Genomic DNA, 16617 nt, shown 5'->3' with positions numbered 1-16617 from the left:
CACTGAGTCCCAGTGGGCTGAGGTGGTGACAGCTGGTGCTGTTTGGGATCAGGGATCATGCCTGATGTTGTGGCTGCATGCGCTCCCAGCTGACACTCAGGGCTGAGCACTGCTGGGAGCGCATCCAGCCTGTGCCGAGGCACAGACACTCAGGTTGGGGACCTAGAATGAGGAAAGGAAGCAGAATAATTGCTGGACAAGGAAGGAGATATACTCAGCTCCTCTGCTTAAGCATGCCTTCTCGCAGGATTGTTGGGCTCTGCTTGCCAAATGTGAGCTCTGGCCAGCAGGGAGAAGAGAGCAGGAGCTTTTCTGGCAGTTGACAGAAACTCGAGGAGAAGGCTCCGAGCCAGGCAGTGCCCACTGAGAGGAGGGTGATGATGGCTGCTGGGCTGGGATTATGGGGGTGTGTGTACTGAGGCAAAGCTGGCACTGGGGTAGCTGACAAAGCATACCTGAGAGCACCTTGGAATGAACTCTCCGGATTCCCAGTCAGAGGCAGATCTCCTGATGTCACTCGTTCCTCCTTTTGTATCCTCTGGATACTGCAAACATCTTCACACAGTGAAAGGTGGTGCAAGGACGTCCTGCCAGTGAAGATCCAAGTCACTGTGCCCATGCAGCACCAGGGAGCCCTGCAGACTTCAAAGCTCTGGCCTTGATCCCATGAAGTCATGGTACCTTTTTAGAGCCGTGCACAAAGTAATAAGGGCAAGGCTTGCTGCAGAAGGCACACTGCTGAAGCAAGGAGGCAGGACTAGTACTGGACCCAAGCCAGCTCATGTCCCATGAGCTCTGCTATGCCTGCATGCTCTGCTACAGATTTAGCAGCAGCAGAACCCTGTGCTCTGTACTGCATTGTACTGCATAGGTGTCAGGGTCCCCAAGGTGGCAAACACTGTGGGACAATGCAGATTGGCTCTGCAGGGCAGTGGCTGACCTGCCAGATGAGTGAGGTAATTTCATAAGGGCAGCATTGTTGCCAGGTGTCATCCCCATCACTGTGGAGGTTCATCCAACTGTGACTCCCAAGTACCTGCAGATCTACCCCTGCTTTGGCAACCCTGCTTTGCTTCATAAGAATCCCTCTGGTTATTGCTGTAGTTGATGACTGTAAACCTGTAGAGATCCCAAAGACAAATGAAAGTTATTGGAGTGTTGAAAGTCTCCTCTTTGTAACTTCATCCTGCGAGAATTTAGGGTTTTGTCAGAGCAGATGGTCAGATGTCAACTGTGAGGGCAGAGCCAGAGATGAGAAGATGCAAAGATTAAACCTGGCAAAACCACTATCTGTGGTTCAAGACTTGTGCTTTCAAGTCCTGCCAAGCTACCAAGGCTGGAGGTGATGTCTGTCTCCTGTACTTGGCTGGCACATGACTTGGAGGCTGCACTCCTCTGCACACCGGATCTGCCAGAGGCCTGGAGAACCGGGTACGCACTGGTCCTTCCCATGCCCACTCAGGCAAGCTCTTTCTTTTGTCCAGTGCTCAGAATTGTGCATTATGCCAGTCTGAGCTTGCCCCACGGCACCTCTGCAGTCACCCAGATGGTCAGGATACAGCTCATGCTCAGTCTGGAGCAGGTAGCTCAGAAGCACAACAGCAGAGAGCCTTTATGCAGCAGAGGATTTTTTCCAGCAACTGCAGTTGTTTGTTTCCCTAACACTTGGGCAGGAAAAAGTCAACAATCAAACACCAATTAGCAGGAAAACCAGTAAATATAACCTTTTTGGACTTCAGCATAGCTTTTGATAATTTTTCTCACAGTCTCCTTCTGGACAAAGTGTCGGTGTTACACAATGGGTGAGTAACTGGCTCACAGGTCAGGCACAAAGTGACAGTGAATGGGGGGACATCAGTCTGGTTCCATCCTGGAACAGTGACCCTCAACACTGTCATGAACAACTTGGACATGGGACTGGCAGGAATACTAAGTAAATTTACTGACAAGTCTTAATTGGGAGGAGCTGCTGACTCCCTCAAGGGCAGACACAGCCTGCAGAGAGACTTTGAGAAATTAGAGATGGCTGATCACCAACTGTATGGAGATTTACAGAGTGCTGGACTGTGCACCTGGGACAGGACAATCCTTGTTGTGTGTATAGCCTGGGGAATGAGAGGCTGGAGAGCAGTGCCATGGAAAGGGCCCTGGGGGTCCTGGTTGATGACAAATTGGATCTGAGTCAGCAGTGCCCTGGAGGGCCAAGTGTGTCCTGGGGAGCACCAGGCCCAGCATGGCCAGTCGGGCAAGGGAGGGGATTGTCCTGCTCTGCTCTGGGCTGGGGGGGCCTCACCTCCAGTGCTGGGGGCAGCTTGGGGTGCCACAATACAAAAAAGACATGAAGCCATTGGAGAGTGTCCAAAGGAGGCCACGAGGATGGTGAGGGGAGTGGAAGGGAAGCCTTAAGAGGAGTGGCTGAGGTCACTTGGTCTGTTCAGCCTGGGGAAGAGGAGATTGAGGGGAGAGCTCATTGTTGTCTTCAACACCCTCATGAAGGGAAGCAGAGGGGCAGACACTGATCTCTTCACTCTGTGACCAGTGACAGGACCCCAGGGAACGGGATGAAGATGAGTCAGAGGAGGTTTAGGTTGAATATCAGGAAAATGTTTTTCACCCAGAGGGTGGCTGGGCACTGAACAGGCTCCCCAGGGCACCAGCCTGACAGAGTTCAAGAAGTGTTTGGACAGTGCTGTCAGGCACATGGTGTGATTCTTGGAATGTCCTGCCTATGGCCAGGAGTTGGATTTGAGGAGCCTGATGGGTCCCTTCCAACCCAGCATTTCTATGATTCTTTGATTCTGTGATTCTATGAAGTTCTGATTCCTGCACTGTCCCCACTCACAACACCCAGCCTCTGCCCTCTGACTCTGGCTCCTATCTGCCCCATCTTCACTTGGTTTCTTTGGACCAACACACACAGGTACACCCATTCCCCTGCCTCATCCCAGTCCCTGGTGTGTTCTGCTGGTGTGAGCTCGCCTTGCAGCACTGTAGCTTCTTGGGAGCTCCTGTGTGAGAGGTGGGGCTGGGGATCACTGGGACCAGCCAGAGGGGACACGAGGGACCCTCCTACAGCGCAAAACATTCACTCAAAGGTGATTTTGTGGCACTCTGCCCCGGCTCTGAGAGTGACTGGCTCAGCATTTCAGCATGACTGCTGCAGAAGTCTCTGCTCACCAGGTGTAATCCACCTGAACTCAAGCAAAAATCTGCTGCTGTGCAGGATGAGCAGCTAGCGTGCTGCAAGACCCCGGGCACCACACCTGACCCCTCTGGGATGCCCTTGCACAGCAGGGGAAGGAAGGCTGTGTCCCTGGAGCTGAGGGCTGGAGCACTGTCAGCCCCAGCCCTGGCTCCACCGGCAGCGGGAGGGGTGGGTGGGTGTGTGTGCAGCTGCAGCGTTGGGCAAGACATGCTAATGGGAAACAGAAACAATTCAAACTGCCTGGTGCTGGGAGAAACACTAACAACATTATGGCTTGGAGCTTGTAACAGTCCTGCTAGTGAAATTACGGGTTTTTTCCCTTTTTTTCATTAGGACACAGAAGTTTTCCAGCTCGTTATACCAGGGCCAGCAATATGCTTCGGTGTCAACAGAGGCCCGGGTGAGCCAACATTTTTTCTGCTAAGGAAGAAGAGCAGTAAGTTGTATCCCATTCCAATGTGACTGGGAGCACTTCATGTCTCCTCAGGCCATGGGCAGGGGTGTCCCTGGCAGGGCACCAGCGGCTCTCAGGGATGTGCTGTCCCCCTTTCCCTGCAGATGCCTGCAAGGCAAGCACATTGCAAATGTCACCCTTTAGAGAGGGAGGCTGTGAGGAGTCTTTTTTTTTTTCCTCTGGGAGGTGGCAAAGCACATTCTGGATAATCATTTCATGCTGCTTGGGAGTGGTGCATAGTTTGGTTTCTCTTTGGTTGTGTTAATTGTGTGGTAAGGTGCCTAGAGCCTTCTATTGGCATCTTTATTTATTTAAATACAAATGAAGAAGGCATTAAATCAATTGTTCTTTTTTCTTCCCTCTCTCTTGCCTTATCATTGTTTCTATCACGAACTCTTAGCTGTACTGGGCTTTTGCTTTTTCAGCTGATTCAATGAGATCGCTAAGTGAGAGTCCCGGGCTGAATTTCCTGCAGTCTCAGGGAGGCTGCCCTGAGGAAACACACCTTACATGCCTGGCTTTCCCCTACTGCTATTTCACTTACTGGCACTTCCTAACTTTACTTGCTGGCCAAGGCTTCGGTCTGTGACCCCTTACATGCCCTAACCATCCTGCAGTGCAAAAATAAAGAAAAAAGCTGCACAGTATGGCAAGAACTGAGACTAGAATGCATTTCTCTTACTCCTTCAGCTACTCTGCCTTTCATCTGGATGGGGCAAGTTACATGACTAGATTGACCCCTTCATTGCTTTAATGCTCCTATAGCTAGGAGCAGAACCCAGTGTTCCTGGATTTGATAATTCTCCTGCTATTTAGCAAGTAGTTTGTAACCAAATGGTAAACTATGAGTTGAGGCCCTCTCTTCTCGCCAAACTCCATAAAATTTAATTACTCCTGGAGTTCAAGTGGTGGCATGTTTTGTGAGAGATCTGGAGGCCTAGTATGCAGCTTTCAGATAGACATTGTAATTGAGCTTCTGATTTTTTCCCCTCCATTTTTGTTCCCAACAATTTACTAAATTCACACATTGAAACCTTGCTGGAAAACTATTGTGTATGTTAGCAATCTGCTCATCATGGTCTGCCAGAGATCAAAACACGTGCATGCCGATTTGAGGGCATTTGTTTTGAGTAGGGAGTGGTGAAATCAGAGTGTGAGGTCCTGAGGTGTCTGCCTCTCTTGCTACATGGCAAGAGCAGGATGAAGGCAGCCTTGGCCCTTCCCAGAGATCCAGTTCAGTCTGCACCACGCAGAGGTCAGAGCAAGGGACTCTCTTCATTAGGGACCGAGCTCCTTCTGGTTGGAGTCTTGTTTGCTTTTAAACTTTGACTCTTCTTTGTCTCTGGCCAAATCTACTGCAGAGGGATGCTGGCCTCATTGCTTGCCCTAAATTCTGTTGTACTTACCTCATTAGTCTCCTAATGACAAGCTGACAAATGCCTTTGCTTGATTTACTGGCAGTGTTACAGGTGTGTGGAACACTTGTCAGTACCTTGCTACTACATGCCTGATTTTTCAAATGGCTGGGTGTGCTAGCTTCCTTTACAAGCTGTCTCTGCACACTTACCTGGTATAATTTCCCTGCCATGGATTTATCACCTTCCTGCACCACAGCTTCCAGAGCTATGACCTAAGATTTCATAGAATGGTTTTGTTTGGAAGAGACCTTTAAGATCATCCACTTCCAAACCCACCTGCAATGAGCAGGGACACCTTCCACTACACCAGATTGCTCAAAGCCCCATCCAACCTAGCCTTGAGCACTTCCAGGGATGAGATATTCACAGCTGCTTGGGACAATTTTTTTCAGTGCCTCACTCCACACATCCAAAAAAATAAATGAGACCCTACATGCAGGTTTTGATGCAACTGGCCTTCTGGTAAGAAGTGAACAGTGAAAGTGCAGCAGCTCTCTAGCTGTTTGTGGGTATTTAAGGGTGTGCTGGATGAAGGAGGGTCCAGCACCCACCCTGGGACAGGCAGCAGGGCAGAGGTGTCCCTGCTCAAGCCCTTCCCAGGAGCTCCCAGCTGAGGCAGCCCAAGGGCGCAGGTTTGCACCCCACCTTTTAACCCTCATTTCCCGGTCGTTTTAAAGCAGGCAGGGACATTTTCACCGATCAAACGCCAGGAAACAGAGCTGGCCACCACCTGCACGGGCACATCACTGAGCTCAAACCGAGGCTTTGGAGCGAGGGAGAGCGGCAGGTGAGAGGGCTCCTGGCCCCGCACAGCGATGGATGGCAACTGCTGGGGAAGGGAAGAACACCAACATTCCGCACACACATTTCTCCACCGGTTGGGCAGAGCTCTCCTGCTCTTCTCCTGGCTGTGTTGCTAGGAGAGGAGCGCTCTGCCCTCCTCATGGCTATGAATAGCTCTCGCTTGTTTATCCAGCCCAGCTCCGCCTGCTGGTTACAACCACAGCCGGCACCACCTCACGGCATGACACCACCGGGAAACAATGCGCTGCCAGGGAACAGCCCCCTCCGGCTCGGGCCGCTTCGGGATACCTCTGCTGCAGCGCCCCGCAGCCGCCCTCCTCCTACCGCGCTCCTCCTGCATCCTCTGCCTCCAGCAGAACGGGACAAACCCCGCCCGACCGGGCACTGTCACCCCAGAGAGCAACAGGACCTGGAAATCAGGGCATCGCCTCGGAAATCTGGCTTGAAAACTCACACACACACGCACACACACATGATCACTTCAGGGTCCTTTTCTGCTATTCCAGTGTCTGAGCCTTTCACGAGCTGCAGAAGTTACTCTTCCTTTTTAAGTGAAGGCTGATCTTCTTGCATAAGCCCATGAACCGAAGACCAGGGACTTCAAGAAAAGTAACAGATGGCTTGAAAATTTGCAACAATGGGATTCCTGAGATTTTCTTGAGAATATTTTGTCTGAGGTCTGACCAGGAATGAAACATCTCTAGCAGTGATATAGGTGGTCTGTATTGAGAAGGGGAAATGGAGTTGGGCAAAAGACTGGAGCACTGCAAATTGTGACCACTTCAGGACATTTACTCCGAGGGAGAGAGGGACAGGCAGCAAACAGGAGCAGTCTACACATTATGAGACTGAATGTGTGTGCACAGGCCACCACAGAAAGCCATGCAAGCTCAGGGTAGCAGAGCCAACACAAAACTAGCTTTTGGAACAGCCAGGGCAATCAATGAGAAGAAAAGTGCTGGGCAAGGCAGAGCAGCATAGATCAGAAGAGATAAGGATGGTTGCTGCACAGACAGAGGTGAACCACGTCTTCTTTTTCAGCACTGTGAGCTTCCACATGTACCTATTTCCTTGGACATCTCGTCTTTCTCCACCTGGAAATTTGGTTGGGATGAAATCTCAATACTGCATATGCTTATCCAGAATTTCCACATGCCCATCAGGCCTTTCAGATAGTTGGACTGCTGAACATCCAGAAATTCAGGATAGGCTGACTGCACACTGGGGAGTGTGAACTGTATAGCATTCACACACTATGTCTAATGAATCCAAAAATTGTCAGACCTGCTGTGCAGAGGATCTGCATATGTACAGTTTGCCCAGTGTGCTCTGAAGGTGTCTGTTCTACCCTGTACTCACAGAACATCTACACGGTGCAGGTGTTTGTATTCCTACTTGGAAAACAGGACAAACACAAGGGATTTTTTACACATTCTTGATGTACTTGTAGAAGAGGGAACAGCTTCAGTGCAGCAGGCAAGGAAACTTAGGTATAGTCCCTGTGTCTGGGGGTCAGACTCTCCTATCCCATGCTGTTTGTTTTACAGCAGTCTCCTATACAGAGCTGAGGTTGTGGTCCTGTTATTTTTAAGACATTGTACATGCACACAGTGAAAAGGGGTTGTTTTTCCTGCTGCTCCACAAATCTTCCACCACGATCTAAACTTACAGAAATACAAGAAAGGGACATCACAATTCTTACTTGAGAGATGAGCTAAATAAAGGGTAGCTCCTAGTCTCCTAGAGCAGGACCCAGGTGAAGTTTAGACATCTGAGTGCAAAATGTGATCCTGCAAATCCTTGTTTAGCTCATTCCATGTGCTGGGGATGCCCAGACCCCTCACACCCACCAGGTTTGAGAATGAGGCCCCATGGCTCTGCTCTGCACCTACCTGGGAAAGGCTCCCACCTGACAAGGCTAGGCACAACAGCAGCAGTAGGAGAGGCCAGACATGAAATTCCTCTTGCCTAGGGGAGCATAACTCCAGGATGGGCTCTCTGTGAGCCCCTAGAAAGGATGACCCTTCTTTTTAAGGTGCAGTGTCCAAACAGGTTAAAGCCCCCACGGAGGATATATGGAAGACCCAGCCTGCACTTCCTTCTCTCCCACAGGGCTTCCCAGTCTGAATGTCCCATGGATGTGCTCCAGCTCCCAAGGTGCTGGCTGTTTTGGAGAGGGCATTATGATTTTCCTAAAAGCCTTGTGGCTTCCCTGGGTGCACACACACACCCAGGAGAGGAAGCATCTGCAGGAATCAGCAACCTGGCTGCTTGAGCTTTCAGCAGAGAGAAGGGGGAAGTCCATGCCCCAGTCTGCCCTTGGGTGGCCACTTCTAACTTTTTACCTCATGTCTCTTTGACAAAAAAATTCATAAGCAGGAGCTGGGCAAAGGGACCCGCGTTTTCCTTCGTACGTGGAGTGCCACGAGATCAATGAGATTAAACATGTGCTTACATGCTGTCCTGAATTGCGGCCATGAGGAGAGCAGTGGGAAAGTAAACAGAAGGGAAACGTTATGGAAATGAAGGAAGAGGGAAAATCCACTCTGCCAAGAGCAGCAGCTCTCAGCAGTAACGAGAAGATATGGTCTCACCCAGAGCTGGTTAGGCATTAGGAAGTCCAGGGACTGGAATGGAAGACCAAGCCATCTTCATCAAAGTTGAAAAGCGACTGGAAAGAGTGAGATTTGGAGCAGTGGAGACAGGCTATCCACTGGGGGCAGCCATTCCTAGACAAGGTAAGCTTAGCTTGTTTCACCCCATTAGCAGATACTTGAAACGATCAGGCTTCAACCAGTGACAAGACAGGGAGGCTTTTCTCTCTTTAAAGACCCCAAAACCCGGAGATGGATGTCGGGCTCTGCAGGACCCTGTGCACCAGCGGGCACAGCTGCTGCCCTGCGTCCCGTTGTGGAGACTGAGACATGGAGCTGGACATGATGACTACCCTGTCCAAAATCTGGCTTTGCTTCCAACAGGCTGAGTGTGGCAGTCATCCTCTCTGGAGAACCTGCGGTGCCAGCTCCCAGGCTGTTTGGGAGGTTCACTGACACCGTGGCCAAAGCTTTGGTGTGAGTGCGCCCCACCAAGTCTCAAGTGCCTGACTGCAAGTGCTTGATTTGGCTTTCCTGCAGGTCAAACTCCAGACTCTGCGTTCTTCCACCTTTTTATATTCTTCACAGAGCCTCCGAACCCTTCACCCAGATCTCTTGGAGCTATCCTGCTCTTCCAGCTGGGAAATTTGTAGGTGTGTCTGATTTTCCAGCCTTCTCTCCTGGCTTTGCTCTTCCCCTTCTCCTCAGTCAACCTTGGTTGTAGTCTTCCTTCACCACTTGGCCTCTATTTCTCTTTCCTGGGAAGAACCTCATTTGCATCTGTCCTAGTATCCAAGCTACAAATTAGACCTGGTTAAAATTTCTTTCAGCAAAACTGTGACTTGAATAAAACTTTCTTGAGTTTTGGGGTAATTGTAGGAGCTCTTGTTTTTGGGAAGTGGCTTTTCTGTTGAGCACTGGAGTTAAAAAATGTGCATTCTCCCTTCTGTTACAGGTTTGGAAGATGACCTAGAGTAGGTCACATCATCTACCCAAATGTTTTACCACTTGTTAAATTTAGATAAAAATACTTGTCTGGGTTAGTAAATATTCTTTGAGATCATTGGACAACAAAAGCTGTCCAACTGGTGATTATTAAGATTATTATAATTACTTTTATTAAATGAAACCAGCTGATTCTTGTGCAACACTCTTCTGGGCTCCACAGACCTTTACTGTTGAGACTCGGAGGGAAAAAAAAAAAAAATCTTTTGTTATCCCTGGGCAGGGATGTGTTTTTTGAGATTTGAGTTCTGTGGTTTTGTTACGAAACTTATGACAGTCGGTCATGTGGTTTGCTTTCTGGGCCGGCTGAACCCTGCTGAACCCGTACGCGAGGCAGCAGAGTTTAATGATTCACAGGGGCTATGTTTTGGTTTGGCTGTTGCTGAACGGAGGCCGTGCAAACCTGCATGGCCAGGGAACCCTCTCGGCTGAAGTCACTGAAAAAACTTGGCTCAAATCTCTGTAAGCCTGGACCCAACATGGCCCCGCCGTTGGGCCAGGCCCTCTTTGGATGTCTTGGGTTCTAAGAGCTGGCCATGCCTTGTGGCACCTCGAGTTTTTCACTGGAGAACTGGGCTCTCCCTCTTTTTACAGTAATAGGCGGCTGCAAAAATTTTTGGGAGTCCACGAGGGCTTGGTTTTTGGTGATTTTTTTTTTTCCCCTCGCCTTTTCCCCTTGCCTCCCACCACCTCGGTGTTGCGGGACGCGATTGACCCCGAGGCTCTCTCTTGGCGTTGGGTCTCCGCCGTTCGGCGTGCCCGGTTATTTGCACGACCTTGGAAGGGAGGAAGCGGGGCGAATTCCCGGCCGGCTCCTCGGGGAGCCGGAGCACCGGGGGAGCCATGGCTGGTGGCGGCGCTGGCGAGGGTGGGACGCGGCGGACCCGTGCTCTTTACTCGGCGTGTTTGGCGCTGCTTTTCCTGCCGGAGGGAGCCCGGAATGCCCCGATCCCTCCCGGCCAGGGGGAAAGCGGCCGCCTGCCATGTTCGCGGGGAGGCGGCGGGCGCCCTTCTGCCTGCCCCGCGCTGTCACCGGAGTTGGAGTTCGCATGGAGGAGGCCGGCGGAGGAGGAGGGAGGCGGGAGGCGGGAGGAGGAGGAGGAGGAGGAGGAGGGAGGGGGCCGCCTTGTTTGTGGCTTGTCAGCAGCCGCTGGAGACAAGCCTCCATGTGTGAAAGCCGCTTGGCATGAATGCCTGGGCCGTACCAAGCGCCGCGGCGCCCGCGGGGGGAGGCGGCCCCGCCGCCCCGCCGCCCCGCGCAGACAAAAGGCCCGGCACGGCTTCCCCGTGAGTTGCCCCGATGCTGCCGTAGCGCCCGCCCGGCACAGCAGCGCCCGCTCCCCGCCGCCCCCGCCATGCCGCCCCGCGCCCTGGCCGCCTGAGACAGGTAAGCGCCGGCCGCGGGCTCCGAGCCGGCGCCGCCGCCCCCGGGGCCGCTCCCCGCCCGCCGCCGCCGCCGCTCCCCTGGCCGCGTGTGCCGCAGGCAGCCCCGGGCCGCTGCCCGCCGCCCCCGGCTCGGCGGAGGAAAGTTTTGCGGCGGCCGTGGCCGCGGCGCCGTGCCTCAGTTTCCTCCCCGTCTCGGTTCGTCCCCGCCGGCGGGGCGAGGGGAGGGACCGCGCCGGCCGGGGGGGGATCCCGGGACCGGGCGCGGAAGGGACAAAAAGCGCCTTCCACCTGTTGGCTTCTGTCCCGGCGGCTTTTGTGGGGGCGGCGGGCCGGGGGGAGAGCCCGGGGCGGCCGCCGGCCCCGCTGCCCCGCGCCGGGGAGAAGCCCCGCGGGGGAGGGTGGAAAGCCGGGGTCTTTTGTCAGCCGTCCATCCCGCTGCCTCCGGAGGCAGGCGGATCGCCGCGGGGATGGGAGATGTTTTTTCCCCCTCCTGGATGTCGGGAGATTAGATGAGATGTATTTACAGTTGCCGTTTATCAGCAAGTAAATATCGAGCTCGGCGTGAGAGCAGCAATGCGAAGGCTGCTTGCTTGCTCTCTTGCCGGAGGTTTTGTAGCTGTTATCCTACTGTTGGTGAGGTGATAATGTGCAAGAGCCAAAAAAAAAATAAAAAAAATAAAAAAAGCGAAGGGGAGAGAATCCCTGCTCCTCACACCCGGGCTTATCGCAGTATCGGTACTGGCTTTGGTTAAATTTGGAGGGCTATTTTTTTCCTTGTGGCATAGCACACAGAAAGCCTCCTGAAATGCTAGGTGCATCCTCACGAGGTCTTTTAAGTTTGTCGTGTGCCATTATTCAGGTTTCATTGATTCTAGTTGTTTTGTTAAAAAATAACCTACAAGATCCTGAGCTGCACGAATGTTCGTCATCCTAATGTCCTGGCACAACCTATGCGAGGCAGGAGCTGGAAGAGGGGGAGAGAGTGAGGATATGTGCTTTCCCAGTCGAGGCTGGGAGGAGAGCATCATGTGTTGAAGAATATGAGCAGGAATGGGAGATGGGGGAGGGAGTCTAAATTGTCCTGAGACCCTATTCAATCCAGCAAGGAAGATGGAGGATCTTGCTGCTGCAAAAAAATGTACGGCAGAAATCTCAGCCAGCTTCTCTCTGACTTGTTACCTCCCTTCAATAAATAAATAAATAAGCAGAAAAAGAATCAAAGCAAAACCCTGTGATTTGCTGTAACGTTTTCCATGATACCTTTATCCCACATGCCTTACAGTCAGTCCAGTGATGGAGGTATGTGAGAAGCAGAGAGAGAGACTCTGAGGTTTATCGTCACAGGAGGGGGAGAAGTATCAGATCATGTTTGAAAGGAGACTTGTCAGGCAATGAGGAAGGGAGGAAAAATGCCTGTTCTAGGCAGCTGGACCTGGGGAGAAGAAGGAGGTGCCTCCAGCACCTATGGTTCTGAAGCTGGGTGGAAAATCTGTGGAGAGGGGATGTAGACAGATGGGGGAGCGGGGAGGAAGCATGTCTGAGGAAGACCTTGGACCGTCTCCTTGGAGGGCTTTTAAAGAGGGGAAATTCTGAACTGAATCAGGGCACGAGCAAGGTTAAAGCACAGCTAAGCTAAGTGTGATGTAGCAGGACTTTCCAGTATGGAAGGTTGAGGTTGAGACAGAGGTTGAGTTTTCTGACTTGGCAGAGTTTGGGGCATCTGGTGAGGGGAAGAGATTTTTGTAGCTGGAGTGGTTGTGACTTGGGCAAGAATTGCATTTGAGAGAATGAGGAGAGAGCATGTGCCTTGCCTTTTCCATAGGTGGCTTCTCTGGTAGAGGGGCCTTCTGTTAAAATATCTTTGTAAATTTCTGTTAATTTTGCTGGAATGTGACAACAGTAAGGCGAAAGTCATCTGTCCCTTGTGAAAAGAAGTGTGGGGAAGAAAGAAACTTTTATTGCTTTATCGATGTTTCCATGCACCCAGCACATCCACATGCATGGAAACAACAAGTTTGTGCAAACACACCTGCCTGTGTCGCACATCCTTCCTCTTGAGGGGCAAATGTGCATGTGTTGTGAGCGTGGTTCCTGCACAGGCATGGCCCAACTCTTGTGTTTTCCTCAGTTTACAGGATAGCTTGTTCCCTCAGCCTGGTAGCAGTAGTACATGACAGCCGACTTTGCGATAGCACCAACTGCATGTGAGGTGGCTGAGACTTAAAACCAGTGTGTGACATGCTTTAGCTTTTCCTTTCATGGCAGCATTCCCATGATGGAGCAGGGACGTGCCATAGGCGTCTCGCATGCACAAATAAAACGTTACTCACGTGCAGAGGACAGGTCTCAGGTCAGGTGCACCCCAAGTCACTCTCTTTGGGAAGAAGCTGAAGCAGCACCAGCTCGTTGCAGGGAGAGCTCACAGGCTGCTCCCACACACGCAGATCACACGTGTGCACGCTCCACCTTTCCTCTCCAGGATCACCTGTTTGAATTCCAGCTGGTCTAGCAGCAGAGGGAAGTTTTGCACCCTCCTGGATGGCGATTTGATGGCCTTTCTGTTCCAGCTTGGCGCTGGACGGACTTGAGCCACAAAAGCTTAACAACAGGGAACACTAATGAGCCCCTGCTTGGCATGCTGAGAAGAAAGGCTAAGGGCTGAGTGGGCATAAAAACAGTGGCATGGAGCCCCTTGGCCAGAGTCTGAGCCTCGGCATGAAGGCTGGGGAGGGAGCAGAGTCTCTGGCCTCGGGAACAAGACGGCAGCGCTGCAGCAAAGGCAGGAGAGGAGACCATGTTGGGGGGAGGAGAGCAGGCTGCTGTTTCCACATCATCTGAAAACTCAACCTGCTGTCAGGACAGAAGGAAGGCTTGTGCATATTTTATGTCACTTTTCTCCTTCTAGGACAAGCTGCTGATCTGATCAGCTATGCACTTTAAAATCCTTGACGCGCCAATCAGCAAGTATGACTCGAGGCCAATAACCAGCCTTGGCCTCCTGCCTTCGCTCCTTTGTGGACATCCCATGCCGCCCTTCCCCGGAGAACGTGTGCACAATTAAACCCTGCACGGCGTTCCTCAACTACGGCATGGGATGTGACGAGCTGCATGGAGACGGGGACAGAAAATGGCAACGTGTCAGGGCTGGGGGGGGGTGGAGGCGGGGAGGGGAGTTGGCCATTTCTTATGCTGTTTGCTGATGTCTAGAAGGAGACTAAATGGGCAGATCGGTTTTCCTTTGAACTGGTGGTGTGCCGTTCCAGTCAGCTGCTCTTGCTTCAGAGGTAGCTCACGAGTTGGTGGGGCTGGCAATAAACCAAATGTATTTCACTCCTTGAGCCTGAATTTTGTTGGGGACTGTCAGACAAGAGATTTCTCCTCAGCAGTTAGTTATTCAATGCTGCATCTGCATGGCAGAGCCACTTGAGCCACTGGCATTGCTCCTGCACCAGTGGTGCTCCCTGCCCCGTGCCGAAGGGTTCAGGCAGCCCGGGCACCATAGTTTTGACAACAGTCTCTCCCACACAGACATGTAACTCCTGTGTCCCCTAAGCCAACTCACTGCCCTGAAGATCATTTTGGGACACGTGGGGAAGCAAATATTTTTTCTGTGTGATGCAGTGTTGTGACCCTAACAGAGTTAGCATCAGGCCTGCTTTATCCTTCACTTATCCCATATGAGAAATGGCCATTGGATGCGGAGGTCTGATGGAACTTGAGATCCTGGCACTGATCTGATGGGCAGCCTTGGGCAAATTGCCTTAAAGCTGTCATGGAGCTTCCTACTGCAATCTGTGAGCTGGGGTAATGCTTGCCCAGCACCCCAAAGGGTTGTGTGTGCCTGTGCAGCCACCACGGCGGGCTCGCACACCAGCCCATGGACAGAGCGTGTGGTTTTGCACCGAGCGTGACTCATGCGACGATAAATTCTACTCAAAGTATGCACACACTCGGCGCTCTGTTGGACAGTGAATTCTGTTTTGTCCTTCCAGCAGAAAACAGTGCAACTTGCCAGTGACATGGACTGGACATGTATTCCCATAACAACAATATTATAAACATATGGTAAACCTGGTGTAACAACTGCTGCCCGTGTCTCCACACAAACAAGGAGCCGGTTAACAAAATCTTGAGGCTGTCTGAGGCTGTATCTCCCCAGACTGTGATCTCATCAGCTTTCCCAAGCTAACCTCAACCTGGTCACTGCTTGGATTGTAAACTTGGGATGGGTGGGGGGGTGAGAGCAGTTAGCAGGAATGGCTATTGGTGATTCAGTCCACTTCCCTGTGACTCAGAACTGAACCATCCCTCGGTAGGATATTTGGGGATAGTACTCTTCAGATGTTGAACATCGGTCTAGTTCTTAGAAGTTCTGCAGCACCCAGGCTTGCTTGCTTGCTTACAGCTGGGTTTTTCTCAGCATCTTTTGTGAAAACCCCTGAAAACTACTTCTGACTATTAAAGACGCCATGGTAATTTTTGCCGAAAGAAGAAGGGGGAGTGGTCCTAGCCCTGGGCACTTTGCCAGATTCGAGCTCAGGAAATTGCAGTCTATCTAGGTAAAACTCCCTATAGTTTAAATGAAAAAAAGTATTCATCTCTTACTGTCTTAAAGGGTAAGCACTGTGTTCTCTGGAGCCTTAAACAGACAGTACATTCTGGCTGGAGAGGTGGTTACAGTTGCTTGCTGGGAGAAGAATTTTTTATGCAAAAACTGGGGCCTTTTTTGCATTTTTGGGATGCTTCTAATTGCAAAATGCTGTATACATTTTGGGTTATTGCAAAGCTTGAATGAATATGTGGCTCAACATACAAATGCAAGGAAATATGCTGGTGTGGTGTTTGCACAGGGAGCAGGCGCAGCCAGCAAATACACATCTTTTCTGTGGCAGAAAAATAAGGACCAGTTTTTCAGTCTTGCGCGTGTGCATCTGGGGGCTGGATTTTGTATGTTTAGCAGCAATTGCTTTTGTAAGCTGCTGCTAAGGCACGTAACTGGCTGTGTGCAATTGCAGTAATGGAATGTGAAAATGCAACTACACACAGACCTGTAATCTTGCATGCAAAACACTGCTGGTCTAGTTCTCCAGGTACCAAAAAATGGTCTGAGATTGTACTTGCCTTCCCATTTAACTGTGTTCACCTACATTTTTCAGGTGACAGCTGTGTGTATGGAGTGCTGAATGATTATCCTTTCTATTTTTGCTCCAAGAAGAATGAAATTAAATCTTTACTAGTGATCATGGCAGTGCACATGTCGTGATAAGTGCAGGATGGAGGTGGCTGAGGGGTTGCAATGAAGATTCCACAACAAATCCTGGGGAAATGCATGGGTGAAGGAGAGCGGAGTGAGCTCCTGTTCCCCCTACAGATGAGTATTCAGCTGCTGAGTTTGGCAGTGCTGTCAGGATCTGACCTTACCTTCTGCTAAATCCAGTACTTTCAGGGCCCCCAAAGCAGAACATGCTTTTGGGGACAAGTGGATGCAAGGCTGAATATCCATGCTGGGAAGGGTGTCCTTGGATATTCCAGCTCAGGACCCCCAAAGTTTGAAGCAGGTCTCCTCCTCCTCACTCAGTGTTGTGTCTCAGCCCTGCCCCAGCGAGATGCAGGCAGCTGGTGGGGGGGTCACAGGAGAACAGCTCACTTTCTCTGCACTTCACTCTCCAGCTTCTCTGGTGACAGTGATAACAAAGGGCTGCTCAGCATTCGGTGATATGGATCTCTCTCAGCACGCTAAACTTGAGTCCT

General features: G+C 51.4%; 2 protein-coding genes across 2 annotated transcripts in view; one reads left to right on the top strand and one right to left on the bottom strand.

Annotated features, from left to right (window-relative positions):
• The window catches only part of POGLUT1 (protein O-glucosyltransferase 1), a 46826-nt gene extending 36501 nt beyond the window's left edge, over positions 1–10325 (bottom strand). Inside the window, exon 1 of the mRNA XM_015645700.1 lies at positions 10171–10325. Within this exon, the coding sequence (XP_015501186.1) occupies positions 10171–10325 (155 nt within the window). The remainder of the gene's footprint in view (positions 1–10170) is intronic.
• A 394-nt stretch (positions 10326–10719) lies between these two features.
• Positions 10720–16617, top strand: part of BCL9 (BCL9 transcription coactivator) — a 58032-nt gene continuing 52134 nt past the window's right edge. Inside the window, exon 1 of the mRNA XM_015638192.3 lies at positions 10720–10867. The gene's annotated coding sequence lies outside the window, so the exon portion shown is untranslated. The remainder of the gene's footprint in view (positions 10868–16617) is intronic.

Source organism: Parus major, chromosome 1 (genome assembly GCF_001522545.3).
Source record: "Parus major isolate Abel chromosome 1, Parus_major1.1, whole genome shotgun sequence".
Lineage (NCBI taxonomy): Eukaryota > Metazoa > Chordata > Aves > Passeriformes > Paridae > Parus > Parus major.
Note: the sequence above shows the minus strand (reverse complement) of the source record. Positions and strands in the feature narration are given on the sequence as shown.